General features: G+C 38.3%; 1 protein-coding gene across 4 annotated transcripts; it reads right to left on the bottom strand.

Annotated features, from left to right (window-relative positions):
• Positions 1 to 1407: 1407 nt before the first annotated feature.
• On the bottom strand, positions 1408 to 12988 carry LOC103946595 (disease resistance-like protein DSC1). Of its 4 annotated transcripts, none has more exons than XM_048564938.1 (7): positions 12346 to 12398; positions 5580 to 5860; positions 4620 to 5125; positions 3399 to 4500; positions 2878 to 3258; positions 2232 to 2723; positions 1408 to 2108 (listed from the first exon to the last, which is right to left on the bottom strand). In XM_048564938.1, exons 3-7 carry the CDS (start codon positions 5114 to 5116, stop codon positions 1566 to 1568), a joined length of 3015 nt encoding a protein of 1004 aa, XP_048420895.1. In that variant the 5' UTR covers positions 5117 to 5125; positions 5580 to 5860; positions 12346 to 12398; the 3' UTR covers positions 1408 to 1565. The 4 variants fall into 4 exon arrangements, with proteins under 4 accessions (XP_048420895.1, XP_048420889.1, XP_048420886.1 ...); XM_048564932.1 differs by having other exon boundaries at positions 4620 to 5155; XM_048564929.1 differs by lacking the exons at positions 5580 to 5860; positions 12346 to 12398 and adding an exon at positions 12595 to 12988.
• Between the last annotated feature and the right edge of the window lie 2119 nt (positions 12989 to 15107).

Raw genomic sequence — 15107 nt, forward strand, 5'->3', positions numbered from 1 at the left:
ATTTTCGGCTTAGTTTTGGCTAAGAAAGAATTAGACTGTTACTTATTAAGTTGAGTTAGGAGGCTGCGGTGTCCAAAATTAAGAAGGGTTAGTGCTATTGTAATCGCACTTGCATTTGTTTTGAACCTAAAAAATATTTGGCCCTTTTCTGTATTAAGATCCGATGACTTAACAACGCAATGGTGGTGGGAATAAGCATTCTCAGGTATCTATGGATGTGATATGAATTAGGTGGATGATGTTGAAGCATCAGTCAATAAAAAACAAATAGGATCTCAGATATTTCACATTAATCCATACATTAGTGCTTGAAAGATTAGCTGCTGAAACAAGAACAACACACTTTTTTTGCTTTTTTGTTTAGCTGTTAAAACATGTGTCTGGCCTGCAGGACATATATTTTGCCATCTTAACTTAAAGGGCAATATAAGTGTTAAATGCATGTTGCTTCTGTTTCTTAGGAAACAGAGCATTTTTTTGCAACTGTATCTTTTGTAATCAGCTCGGTTGAATGTATATAAAAGCCGAACTGCTCATCTTACCGATACCTTTCAGTCATCTATCCCTTTTGTTCGTTCATGATTATGTTGATTTTTTTTTTCTTCAGGTTAAATGTCTTATTCATGTGGTTAAGGTTGGTGCATTCAAGTCCCGCAGCAATGCACGGGCATTTGTTCGTAATTATCTTAAATTTATTCAACTTAAATGTGTTTTATCCATCTGATTACGTTTGAAACAGCTGGTTCTCGCAGCAACGCGCGAGCGTAATTTCAAGTCTTTTTCTATTTTTGTCCTAAAATTGAAATTATGAATCCTTATAAACAATCCTCAGGGAAGACATCTTCCCGATATGCTTCGCCACAGACAGTTGTATTGAAGCTGGAAGATGGGACGAGTCTTCTCTTCCCCTCACAATCTGAAAATGCCTCTCTCAATTGAATAAAGAGTGAACACTGCCAATCTTTTGATAACTATGAACTTACATAAATTTAGCTTCCAAGCATCTCTATCTTTTGAACAGTGAGCAATTAAACAATCTCAATCTTTTGATAACTATGAACACTGCCAATTTCTATAAATCTAGCTTCAATAATTTATGTTTTCTGCAACGTGCGGGGCACTTTTGTTAGTGATTATTATGAAATGAATTATTATAGGATAAGATAAGATAAGACTACGTGATTTTTGGAGTTTTTTTTATATTAATTTGTGAATTAAATGATAAATTAAGTAAATGAAATAGTAAAAATTAATAAAAGAGTGTTTGATCAAAAGCCTAAAAGCTATAACAATTAATACTACAATCTACTGATATTTCTCTATTAAACCCATGATATTGATGGTTAAAAAAAAAAAAGAGTCAGCAGCTATAGATGTTTGATATAAAAAATTTAAAATTGAATCATCTGTATCAAAATGCCTCTTGTAAATTACTTGGAAAGCCAAAGCGCTACAACAACAAAGACTAATACAAGGAATCCCTCGGCCACAAGGCTTACAAACAGCTTAAAAGATGAGAATACAAACAATAAGAGCTCAAATTCTTAATTTTTCATTTCTAACTTCTATTTTTGGCTACTCCAACCCGTAGTTCCTCCCGACTTGATGGTATCGACATCTTGAGCATACAACAGGCTGATCCCACACCTTTTCACCGTTAATCGGTCGCCGAAGTGGGCATCCCCAGCGTTGAACTCAAAACAGACCTCAGTGACAAGGTTGTAAAAAGAAGTGGAGCGATTTAAATTTGCTCCCTCCCCAAGTGCAAACGCACTAAACCACACAAATATGAATTCGAACGGCAAATAAGAAAGCTTACCCTCTCTTTCAGTAAAAGGAATAAAGGAAGGATAAATGATTTCATGACTTTGGCCACTATTAGTTTTGAAATTGCACTTGCATACAATCTTCATGAAACCCAAAGAAAGGAAAAAAGGTATGGCATTGTCAGCGACAACAAGAGAGAAAGCAAAACCCAAAAAATCTGTACCATACCAATCTGAAGGAAGCTTGATAGTTATCGTAGATCCCTTATTTTGATGGCAGAACCAATGTGGAATTTGATTTCCCACACATATAGTGCTAACTAAAGTCTCATCAGAGATTTCCTGTAACATCGATGCATGGACATCAAATAAATTATTCAACACGTGAAAAAATGGCATGAGGGAGATACGAAAGTGTGCGTGTGTGTGCGTGCGTGCATGTGTGAGAAGGAGAGAGAGAGAGACCGTGTTTTGGTGATCAGCAAAAGGAAAACGCCCTCGAAACAATTCATATTTATCCCAAGCTTGTGTGAGTGAATTCACTGGCGCGGTTGCCACCCGCATAATTCTCAACCGTGTGTCCACCATTATATTGGTCCTTGCATTTTCATCCAAGTTTGTGCACTCACCAAAATGAAAACGCCCCCGAAACAATTCATATTTATCCCAAGCTTGTGTGAGTGAATTTCTTGAACTGCAAACTGTCTTCAGTGAAGTGCAGCCCTCTGCTTGAAGACAACGTAGCACTGGGAGCTCTGGTAAAAATTTTAGACTTGTGCACCATCCCAGATTCAGAAACGTAAGCTTGTCAAGATGTTTAAAATAGGAAGGAATTCGAACCAATTTCGTACAGCCGTAAAGATCTATATGCTCAATTTTTGGACAGCGAGAGAGATCTGGAACTTCAGTCAGATGCTTGCAAAAACTTAGTTCAATCACTTTTAAGTTCCCAATATTCTGTAACATATTAAAGAGAAATGGAAAGAAGAACATTATTGACTTCGGCCAAATAGATTTCCAGAGGCACCATAGTTTATACGAAGAACAAAAGTAAGCACACATACTTGTATTAAAAAAAAATTGAAAAACAGAAGAGGAAGCATATATATACCTGGTTTTTACTCCAAAGTTTTTTCCCAGCAAAGCTGTAGGGCAATCGAAGCTCAACAAGATATTGTGGAGAAAATTTTGTTGGAAGAGATTTCAACGGGTATTCCTGCCAGTAAAGATACCTGAGAGAATTGGGAAGAGACTGAAGACCTTGAGAAAGGTCCAGATTGTTGTTGTACCTCTTGCCAAAGCGAGGAACATAGAATAAGTATTTCACCAATTTTGAACCAAAATCAAAGCCATAGTTGTACTCGACTCTTAGATGAGGATCATGAATCACCAACAATCTTAAATTAGACATCTTCTTGAAGGGTGATCCACATAATTCCAACCCTGTAAAGTTAGACGTGTCAAAGGATATGCATTGAACTGTTGAAGTTCCCTGGAAATCAAGAGAAAATAGTATAATGAGAATAAATGTACAACACAGATTACTAAAAACTACTTTTGTTGACATATGCTTATACAAAATGAGTTTCCGCTGTCCCCTGTCGTAGAAAGTTCATGATTTTTTATTCTTACCATATCATTCTCCAGTACTTGATGGACATCATCAGCAGCCCACAACCTATTACGTTTTCCTGGCTCGTCCCTGCATTGTTCACGAACAATTGTCCGGCCCATTTCTTGCAGCAAATCATGCATCTCTAAGCAATTCATCTCTGAAATTGATATGAGAGACTTCTCAATGAGAATTTGGATTCCCGTCACGAAGAAACCCCGAATATCTAATATTCTTTTTGCAGTAAAAACATCTGCTCCTTTCAGGAAGCATGCAATGTCGAGAAAGCATTCCTTCTCATTTTCTTCTAATCCATCATAACTAAGTCTCAACACATTCTGAATTTTTTCGCTAGGAAATTTTTTCAATCTGTTCAATTCTTCATCCCAGTCTTCTTCTGTATCGCAGCGACGGAATAAGGCACCCAAAGTTTTAAGAGCCAATGGAATGCCTTGAATATAATCTATCACCTTTCTTGAAAACTTTGTATAAACTGTCGTAGGAGACTTATTTTTCAGAGCATGCAAATGAAAGAGCTGAAGAGCGCCATCATGTTCCAATCCCTTGACCTCGTAAATTTTGTCATCATCAACCTTTTCATCGAGTAAGCTCCGATCTCGAGTTGTTATAATGATTCTACTTCCGACACCAAACTTAAGATCATCTCCAACTAGAAGTTCTAATTGCCTTGAATCATTCACGTCGTCAAGAACAATGAGTACCTTTGTACGACGGAGCCTCTCTTTAAGAAGCTCTGATCCTATAGATGGAGTGTTAATATTTATATTTTCATCATCAAAAATCTCACGGAGAAGTTTATTTCGTAAGTTATATATTCCGTCTTTTCCTTCGGAATTTTCTCTAACATTTTTAAGAAAACAACAACCTTCAAACTTGGAAGAGAATCGGTGATATACAACATCAGCAAGGGTGGTCTTGCCAATACCACCCATGCCCCAAATACCTACATTGCAAACTACCGGTGAATCAAGGCATAGTAACGATTCAATTTGCTCAACTTTGGTTTCAATTTCAACTAGACCCTTTAAATTACTTGAGCATTTGCAATCCAATTTGTTCAATATAACTTGGACAAGTTTCTCAATGGAATCGGCCTCTGTCCTGGAAAATATAAGTAACCACGAAGGAAAAAAAATAGTTACTAAGTCCTGCATTAATGAATCTTGTTTGAAACAAAGGTCACAAGTAAAAAATTCTGCAAGAGTTGCAAAGTTAGTTACCCGGCTTTGTTTGAATAATCATAACCAGATAGGTTGGCAGCTTTCTCCAAAGCATCCCTCCACTCAAGCACCTTGTCCATACAGTCCTTGAAACGTTCTTCTAGCTTGGCAAATGCATCTGCATAACTCCCCTGTTGTTTTCGTACATCCTGTGGACTGATGTCATAAAAAACGGGTATAACAAACTGTCCATCCCTTTCCTTGCATCCTAGTATATGGACGAGTTCATCCAGACACCATGTGGAAGAAGCGTAGTTTTTTGAGAAAATGATCACCGAAAGCTTTGATTTCTCAATAGCTTCTAGAAGGGCAGGTCTGATTTCATCCCCTCTCTCAAGTTTGTCATCTATGTAGGTGTGAAGTTTCTTTCGAAGTAAAGCAGCATGAAGGTGGCTGGTGAAAGTGTTGCGGGTGTCCTCACCTCTGAAACTAAGAAACACATCATACTTTCTTCGAGGTGACGAGATAGCAGCAGCAGAGGAAGAGGAAGAAGCCATACTAATAACCTGCAAACCCCACAATTTATATTTCATAACCTGCAATCCATCCATATATATTTTTCATAACCTGCAAATCCATCCGGATCTATTTCATAACATATACACACATGTACATTCACAAGGGGTCCGTTAAACTATGACAAAATATGAAATTATTTATTTAATTAAGCCAAAATCCCCCATATACAACTGACATACATCTCAGTTAGTTTAGAACATTTACCCTTGAATGCACCCGAGGTCACTGAATTCAAATCTCCTTCCCCAATATAATCACTTCTATCAACAAAAAAAATGAAAAAAAACAATTTTTCTATCTTGGTGGGCTTCATAAACATTCTGAGGGACCAAAAAGTCACCACAGATTAACAGTCGCCTTGCAATATTATAAGAAATGTAAGAGAAGACTATAATTATATGGTAATTGATTCTCCAAGTGTAATTAAGTCAGTGAGAGTACCTCTGAATCAAGAAAGAAATTAGGAAATATTAAGATCTAGAGAGATCGAATACGAAAGACTGATCAAGTTGAAGCTTTTCCGGAATCCTGACGAAAATAATCCAGCGCAAGAGAGAAATATAGAAAGAAACAAGTTGGAAGAGAGATCATGTTGTTTCTAACTTGTGTGGGTTGTTGACTTACGCAGGTGTGTGGGACAAGTCTAACCATACAAACGAATTGCTGTTGGCAAAATATTATTGTTATTATTATTTTTTTTTTGATAAATATCTGCTTATTACCTTTGTTGGAAAGTCTTCAGTCTGATGGCAATGAATGCCCACAAAGTAAAAGTCTTCAGCATGGGCAAAGTTTTCAATGCCCATGCAAAGTGAGAGATTGTATAGTCAGACGAAATTACAAGATGCATTAACTTGGAGTTGCTCTATAAATAGAGCACTCCGCATGTTTTCATAGAACAGAAAATATAAGAAGAAGAAAACAAGAGAGAAATATCAGTAACATCATCTATTCCTCTGCCTTTTATTTGTTATCCTCTTGTGCTATAAGTTTTAGTGTGACATTTTACATGTATCTTGCACCTACTACTAAAAAGGTTATTCTCTCAAACTTTAACCCTTTTATAACACGTTATCAGCACGAGTCTCTAAATATAATTATTCTCTCATCTCTCTTCGCCGAACGAACGAAAGAAAGAAAAAAAATGTTTCCTTTAAGGTTTTTACTGTTCATCTTCTTCCTCTGCCTCAACTGCGCCGTGTACCCTCGCGACGAGTTGTTTGCTTCATGCCTGCTCTTAGTTCTCCAACTAACGATTACATACATCTTTGATTACTTGTTTGGTGTAGAGATTGATTACTAACCCAGTATTTATTTGTGTTAATTCTACTGCAATCCAAGATGGTGCGGTACAATCGCCCATCTTGAACTACAAATTTAATCTTAGTGCGATCCAAGACGGTGCGGTATCATCGCCTATCTTGGACTGCAAATTTAATTTTACTGCATTTTTTAGGTGGAGCGGTATAATCGCACACCCTACCCTGCATATTCGAATTTACTTGCTGTTTAATTTCATTACAATTTTATGTGGTGCTGTATAATCGCCCACGCTACTCTGCATATTTAAATTTCCTGTTACTTGAGTGGTGCGGAATAATCGCCCATTCTATATTACATTATTTCAATGAGAATGATGCGGTACGATCGCCCTCCTCATTCACCTTGAAAATCTCGAGCCAGAAGTTTCGAGTGCTTATCATTTTGGCCTGAAGATCAAAATGAAAAATTTGTAAGAACCAGAAGTTCTAACATCATATTCCTCCAGGAATACATATTATTGCAAGTTCTTACACATCTCATTTTCTTTCAGAAAAGAAAATGGCGAACTTGGCGAAGCTTGAATTTGCTGCCCTGGATATTACCGGGAAGAATTACCTGACCTGAGTACTGGATACCAAGATCCATCTGGAAGCAGGAAATCTTGGAGATATCATCAGGGAAGAGAGCAACTCATCCTCTCTAGATCGGGCAAAGGCTATGATTTTCATTCGCCGCCATCTTGATGAGGCGCTAAAGATCGAGTACTTAACGGTTGAAGATTCGTTAGCTCTCTGGAATGCCTTGAGAAACAAATACAATCACCAGACAACGGTGATTTTTCCAAGGGCCCGCTATGAGAGGACTCATCTGAGGATTCAAGACTTCAAGTCAGTGGCAGAATACAATTCTGCATTGTTCAGAATTACCTCTCAGATGAAACTCTGTGGGGATATTATTACTGAGGAGCATATGCTGGAAAAGACTCTCAGCACATTTCATGCCTCCAACGTGCTCCTGCAGCAGCAGTATAGAGCGCGAGGCTACACTGAGTACAACCAGCTGATATCTGTGCTCTTAGTAGCTGAACAGAATGATGAGCTCCTGATGAAAAACCATCATTCCCGACCTACTGGATCTGCACCATTCCCAGAAGTGAATGCTGCTTCCCTCGGAGTGAACGCCACATCCTCTGGTGGTGATAATCATAAACGAGGACGTGGCCACAAGCGAGGTCGATGGAATAGGAAAGGCAAGAACCATGGAGTTCAGTTTCATAACCAGGTTCCCAGGAATAATTCAGGCTCGAGCTTCAAAAATGCGAATCGCCACAAAGGCAAAGCTCATATGAACAATGCTCCTAGAAACTCTGAAGGAGCCTGCCATAGGTGTGGTGGCAATGGGCATTGGGCGCGTACTTGTCGTACCCCAAAACATCTAGTGGATCTGTATCAAGCCTCCTTCAAGGAGAAGGGTGTTGAGACTAACTTTCTCGACCAGGCTAGACCAATGGATATACCTGATCCAGTGTTTGACTTATCAGGGCAGTTGAACACAATTCATCTAGATGTTTCAGACTATATTGTGGAAAGGGGAAATGAAATATACCAGTCCGATTGAATCATTAATGTACTTTTATTATGCTGAACTTGTAGTATTTTCAGATTCAATAAAAGTGGCATGTAAATTTCTTGTTATAATTTGCTTTTAACTCTGATTCTCTTACTCAGAGAGTATGGATAAAAATTGTGGTTATTCTCAGAACATGAGAAATGGCGGAGATATTTGTCTTGCAGACAGTGCAACCACACATACAATACTTCGTGATCGAAAGTATTTCTCAAGCTTAAGACTTACAAGAGTAGGGGTAACAACAATATCAGGACCTTCAGATTTAATTCAAGGTTCAGGGCAAGCCCAGATTATGTTACCAAATGGAACAATATTGTCCATACATAATGCATTGTATGCTACTCGATCTACTCGAAATTTGTTGAGTTTCAAAGACATACGTCTAAATGGATACCACATTGAAACAAAAAGTGCAGAAAATATGGAGTATCTATGCATTACCTCCAATGATACCCAGAAGCGTATATTGGAGAAGTTGCGTGGTATGTCGAGTGGATTATATTATACATACATAAGGACAATTGAATCACATACTGTCATGAACCAGAAGTTCATTGATTCAAAGGTTTACATGCTTTGGCATGACCGTCTGGGTCATCCAGGATCTACCATGATGCGTAGGATCATTACCAACTCTAATATACATCCATTAGTGAGCAGACACATTGCTGCCTCAAATGATAACCCTTGCAAAGCTTGTTCTCAAGGGAAGTTGGTAATTAGACCATCACAACTAAAGGTTGATGCTGAATCCCCATCATTTCTGCAAAGAATTCAAGGGGATATTTGTGGGCCTATTCAACCATCATGTGGATCATTTCGATATTTTATGGTTTTGGTTGATGCATCTACCCGATGGTCACATGTTTGTCTTTTGTCTACTCGGAATGTAGCCTTTGCGAGACTTCTTGCTCAAATAATTAAGTTAAGAGCACAGTTCCCAGATTATCCCATTAAGTCAATCCGACTTGATAATGCTGGTGAATTTACGTCTCAAACCTTTGATGATTATTGCATGACATTGGGCATTAATGTTGAACACCCTGTTCCTCATGTCCAAACTCAAAATAGTTTAGCAGAAGCATTGATCAAGCGGCTTCAGTTAATAGCTCGCACTTTGCTCATGAAAACCAAACTGCCAGTCTCTGCATGGGGACATGCCATCTTACATGCTGCATCATTGGTTCGATTGAGACCTATAGCCAACCATCAATACTCTTCAGTACAACTCGTGTTTGGACATCAACCAAACATTTTCCATTTACGAGTTTTTGGTTGTGCTGTTTATGTGCCTATTGCACCGCTGCAACGCACTAAAATGGGACCTCAGCGTAGACTGGGAATTTACATGGGTTTTGATTCACCATCTATCATTAGATATTTGGAACCCTTGACAGGTGATATGTTTACAGCTCGTTTTGCTGATTGTCACTTTGATGAGACAATTTTCCCGTTGTTAGGGGGAGAAAAGACTGTTCCAGAAGAACGGAAAGAGCTGACATGGGTTGTTCCCACCTTGTCTCATTTTGATCCTCGCAACATTCAATATGAAAATGAAGTGAGAAGGATCGTTCATCTTCAAAGCATTGCCAATCAAATGCCAGATGCATTTAATGATGCTATGAAAGTGACAAAATCAAATATACCAGCTGCAAATGCACCTGCAAGAATTGATGTCCCTGTTGGACAAAATAAAGTGGCAGCGAATGATTCATCTGGTGCACGCCTGAAGCGTGGTAGACCCCCAGGTTCAAAAGATTCAGCTCCTCGAAAGAGAAAGTCGAGGGCACAACTGAATCCAAATGAAGTCATTCAGGAAGAGAAAATGAATGATACATCCACAATTCATAATTCTGGACTTCCAGAAAAAGAAAATGTCCTTGATGAGACATTTGTCCCTGAAGAGACAGAAGTACATGAAAGCAAAGAAATCTCCATAAATTATGCATGTACAAATGAATTGTGGGATCAGAATGAAATAATCATTGATGATATGTTTGCATTTGCAGTAGCCACTGAAATCATCTTAAGTGATGATATTGAGCCCCGCTCTGTTGATGAATGCAAACAGAGACAGGATTGGCCTAAGTGGAAAGATGCAATCCAGGCAGAATTAAATTCCTTGCAAAAGCGGAATGTTTTTGGACCAGTAGTCCAAACATCGCCTAGTGTAAACCCCGTGGGTTACAAATGGGTATTCACAAGGAAACGCAATGAGAAAAACAAGATTGCAAGATACAAAGCACGACTCGTTGCACAAGGTTTTTCTCAAAGACCTGGAATTGATTATGAGGAGACATACTCTCCTGTAATGGACGCAATTACGTTCCGTTACTTAATAAGTTTAGTGGTTTTAGAAAGACTTGACATGCGACTTATGGATGTCATCACTGCGTATCTATATGGAGAATTAGATACTGACATCTATATGAAAGTCCCAGAAGGACTTAAGTTGCCTGAAACAAGTAATAAACCACGAGGTATGCTCTCGATCAAATTAAGGCGATCATTGTATGGTCTGAAACAATCTGGACGAATGTGGTATAATCGTCTCAGTGAGTATTTGATCAAAGAAGGGTATATCAACAATGTTATTTGCCCTTGTGTGTTCATTAAGAAATCCAATTCTGGATTCGTTATAGTGGCAGTATATGTTGATGATATGAATCTAGTTGGGACTCCTGAAGAGCTCAATAAAACTGCTGAATATCTGAAAAGCGAATTTGAAATGAAAAACCTTGGAAAAACAAAATATTGTCTCGGCCTGCAGATCGAGCATTGTGCCAGTGGAATTTTGGTCCACCAATCAGCTTACATTGAAAAAATTCTGAAGCGATTTGGTATGGACAAGGCTTATCCACTAAGCACGCCAATGGTTGTTCGTTCTTTGGACATTAAGAAAGATCCATTTCGTCCAAAAGAAGATGATGAGCTGGTCCTTGGTCCAGAAGTACCATATTTGAGTGCAGTAGGTGCTTTGTTGTATTTAGCACAATGTACTAGACCAGATATAGCTTTTTCAGTTAATTTGTTAGCAAGGTATAGCTCTGCTCCAACAATTCGCCATTGGAAGGGTATCAAAGATGTATTGCGATACCTTCGTAGGACAACAGACATGGGTCTCTTCTACTCAAAGAACTTCACAGATGACCAGGTCCTTGTTGGATATGCAGATGCTGGCTTCCTCTCTGATCCGCATAAAGCCCGCTCACAAACTGGATATGTGTTTAAGAATGGAGATACAACAATTTCATGGCGCTCAACCAAGCAAACATTAGTTGCTACATCTTCAAATCATTCAGAAATACTTGCTTTACATGAAGCAAGTCGTGAATGTTCTTGGTTAAGATCAATGATCCATCATATCCGGAATTCATGTGGTCTAACTTCGAAGGCAGACAATCCAACTGTCATCCATGAAGATTATGCAGCTTGTGTTGCCCAAATGAAGGAAGGATTCATCAAGGGCGATAAGACTAAACACATATCTCCAAAGTTTTTCAGTGCTCATGAGCTTCAGAAGGCTAAAGTTATTGAAGTCAGACAAATCCGTTCAAATGAAAATCTGGCAGACTTATTCACCAAATCTCTACCAAAGTGCATATTTCAGAAGTTAGTGCAAGGCATCGGATTACGTCGACTTACCAAACAGCTAAATTTGGAGAATGCGGAATCAGGGGGAGATACATATCAGGAGGAGCATCCCTGATACATGCTTGTTGTACTCTTTTTCCTTCGATTAGGATTTTTCCCACTGGGTTTTTCCTATTAAGGTTTTAACGAGGCAACATAAGCATACTTGACACTACATCAACGATCCAGGAAAAATTGTACTCTTTTTTCCTTCACTATGGTTTTTTCCCACTGGGTTTTTCCAAGCAAGGTTTTAACGAGGCAACTCATGTTGATATGTGGGCATCCAAGGGGGAGTGTTGAAAAGTCTTCAGTCTGATGGCAACGAATGCCCACAAAGCAAAAGTCTTCAGTCTGATGGCAATGAATGCCCAGAAAACAAAAGTCTTCAGCATGGGCAAAGTTTTCAATGCCCATGCAAAGTGAGAGATTGTATAGTCAGACGAAATTACAAGATGCATTAACTTGGAGTTGCTCTATAAATAGAGCACTCCGCATGTTTTCATAGAACAAAAAATATAAGAAGAAGAAAACAAGAGAGAAATATCAGTAACATCATCTATTCCTTTGCCTTTTATTTGTTATCCTCTTGTGCTATAAGTTTTAGTGTGGCATTTTACATCTACCTTGCACCTACTACTAAAAAGGTTATTCTCTCAAACTTTAACCCTTTTATAACAACCTTCAAGTTTTATGTTTTTTAACATTTAGTATATAAAATTATTTTCATATCAAAGTCATAGTGACTGTTAAGTTAACTGTTAAGTAATTGATGATATGATGCTCAGGTCGATAATGACTAAATGGGTAGCATCCAAGTGAAAATTAAAAATTCAAAAAAATATTAAAATAATTAATTAAATAAACATATTTATAATAATTATTAAAATATATATATAATAAAATAAAAATAAATAAATAAAAAAAATACCCCAAAGCAAACCCAGAACCCCTCCACCCCTCCATCCCCTCTACCCTTTTCATCTTCTCCGCCCGAGCACCCCCTTCTCCCATCCCCCATCACCCACCCGAGCCACCCTTTCTCCGTCCGCTCTTTCATCTGGCACTTGCTGCATCTGAAACCCCAAAGAATCCCAGCTATCAACCTTGAGGATCAGAAGGGCCGACCGCGAGACCTTCGACGCGGAGACGTTCTCTCCTGCGGCGGCAAGTTCGTCCCGAACCAAAGAATCCTGCGGCGGGAGAAATTAGTGGGAGGGAAGGTTTGGTAGGCACTGTGGGTATGAAAGCAGGGTTGGAGGGATAGACATATGGTGAATTGATGGGGCTTTGGAGGGGGAAATTAGGGTTTTGGGGTTGTCGGGTGGGGATGGAGGAAGGGGGTTCGGGTTTGTTTGTTTAGGTTTTTTTTTTCTTTCTTTCTTTAAATAAATATTTTTTTAATTAATTTTTAAATATTTTTTGAATTTTTGATTTCCACGTGGATTCCTTAATAACATGTATCATTCAATCATTGTCCACATAGACGTTACATCATTGAGAGAGTTAATAGTCACACAAACGAATGTATGAGACTGTTCCAAAATTAATATTTTAGATATAACTTGGAACAAAAAAAAATTTCATGTAATAAATGTTGAAAATCACGAAATTGATATTTACCTTTTTTTTTTTTTTTTTTAATTGGTAAAATCCTTTCCGTAGAAAGGAACAAAATTTTATTCCAGCATTAAGTTACAACAAAGGCCCATATACACACAAACAAAACAAACAGAAGCCACCTAAGCTAAACCCAAAGGAGCCCAACCTAAGCTAAACCCAAAAGAGCCCAACCAAGGGCCCAAAGCTAAACACAGAACAAAAGAAAATTCTGGATTCCTTCTACCACTGCAATGGTATTTCCCAATCAATCCGAATCGATTTCCCCAGCAGACGCCAAAATTCCTACCAAGCAGCACCGTAGAGATTAAATGGAGGAAAATCTCATCATCCAGCCACGATCCTCGCGCCAATTTCAGCCAGAAATTGAAAAAAGCATGTGGATTTACCACGAACAACATTGCCAACAAAGGCGGACAAAGAGAAGGAGGTGGTGTTGTAAACACCTGAGCCGGCATGATCACCAGAACTCTACGCACCCTCTCGAATAATCGCAACAAATTGCGTTGAAAAGTGACTGCAGACTAGAATGAAATTGGTCGAGGAAGATGGACGCCCGTGAGGTTTGAAGAACAGGTAAATCGCGACAAGACAGCAAGGGGTAAAGGCAGCAAAATGAGCAAAAGGTTGAAACTTAGAGAAAAAGGAAAGATCTTCCACCGACCCCTGCCACAGCGAGGGCCGGTGCAGGTCAATTATAGGTTCTGATCCTCAACTCAATTCACACCATTTCAAGGAAATTCTTATGAGGCAATAGCTACAGGTGCACATATGTTTATTAAGCTTCAGTTTCATAGTGAAATTTCTGGGATTTTGGTTCATGTTTTTATTTTAGGTGCTTGGATATAATGTTTATATTTATGTGATTGAAGGATTACATGGATTTCGAATGATTCATTGGACATAGTCATTTTAGTTTCAGTTATTACATTACATTTGCTCATTTCGTGGATTATATCTTTATGTTAGAAACAAATCTGAGTTTGTTGTCAAAATATGAATTCATTCTTTTAAATCCTTATTATATCTAAATGAAGTCTCTGTCTCTTTTATCTTTAATAAAAAAGAAGAGAAAATTCCAGTCCTTCTACCACAAATTTAAGTCAATGTTACTAGGAAGCAAATTTTTCTGAGTTCAGTCCTGGCTTGCAAACCATGGCCGATTGGTTCTTAAAGATATTTAAAATAGAACTACAGGTGATAAGAGGGGCCTTATTTTGAAGAAGCTGAGATCCCCTCAACCATTAAAATCAATAAAAGGACATGATATGCAAGATGAAAGAATTGGAAAAAGTTCAAGGGTAACATTTCTTCTCTAACCACAAAACTACATTCAACTTTGTAAAACACATGTCCGTTAGTCCATATATATAATCGTGTTTCCTCAAATTTGTTCGATGGCATGATTGTTTGATCCTTTATTAAATAGTCATCAAGAAATGTTGGAATTTTTAGTAGTAGTGATTTCTTTTGAATTTTTGTTATTTTATTTTCAAGCCCTGAATTTTGTGAGAACTGTCTACTCTGTACATACACCAGATCCTCCTGACAGTTCAAATAAACTAACTTCCCAAACACTGATATTTAGGTTTTTTATTGGTCTATGTAATGCTACCAGTGAGTGCTGGTTGATCCAGGTGCTCACTAAAGCAGCTGAGGGTATTGATATGAAGTGTGTGCTGGTTGATCCAGATGCTCACTAAAGCAGCTGAGGGTATTGATATCAGTTAATGTAGATGGTGTTTATGGTTGATTGCTGGTGGGGAATAGTAGAGGGACATGCTCCACAGGAGTATGATTGGAATGGATACAAGAGGCTCTTTC

This window comes from the organism of the source record quoted next, unplaced genomic scaffold (genome assembly GCF_019419815.1).
Source record: "Pyrus x bretschneideri cultivar Hongxiangsu unplaced genomic scaffold, Pyrus_bretschneideri_v1 Contig10, whole genome shotgun sequence".
NCBI classification, from domain to species: Eukaryota; Viridiplantae; Streptophyta; class Magnoliopsida; order Rosales; family Rosaceae; genus Pyrus; species Pyrus x bretschneideri.

Bases quoted from the DNA above. Each gene is read 5' to 3' on its own strand.
- LOC103946595 (XM_048564929.1), bottom strand. From the start codon at position 12,723: ATGAAAGAGCGGACGGAGAAAGGGTGGCTCGGGTGGGTGATGGGGGAT. The intron at 4,501-4,619 runs GTAACTAACTTT...TATATTTTCCAG, and splicing joins GATTATTCAAACAAAGCCGG to GACAGAGGCCGATTCCATTG. The intron at 2,724-2,877 runs GTATATATATGC...AATATGTTACAG, and splicing joins AACTTTGGAGTAAAAACCAG to AATATTGGGAACTTAAAAGT.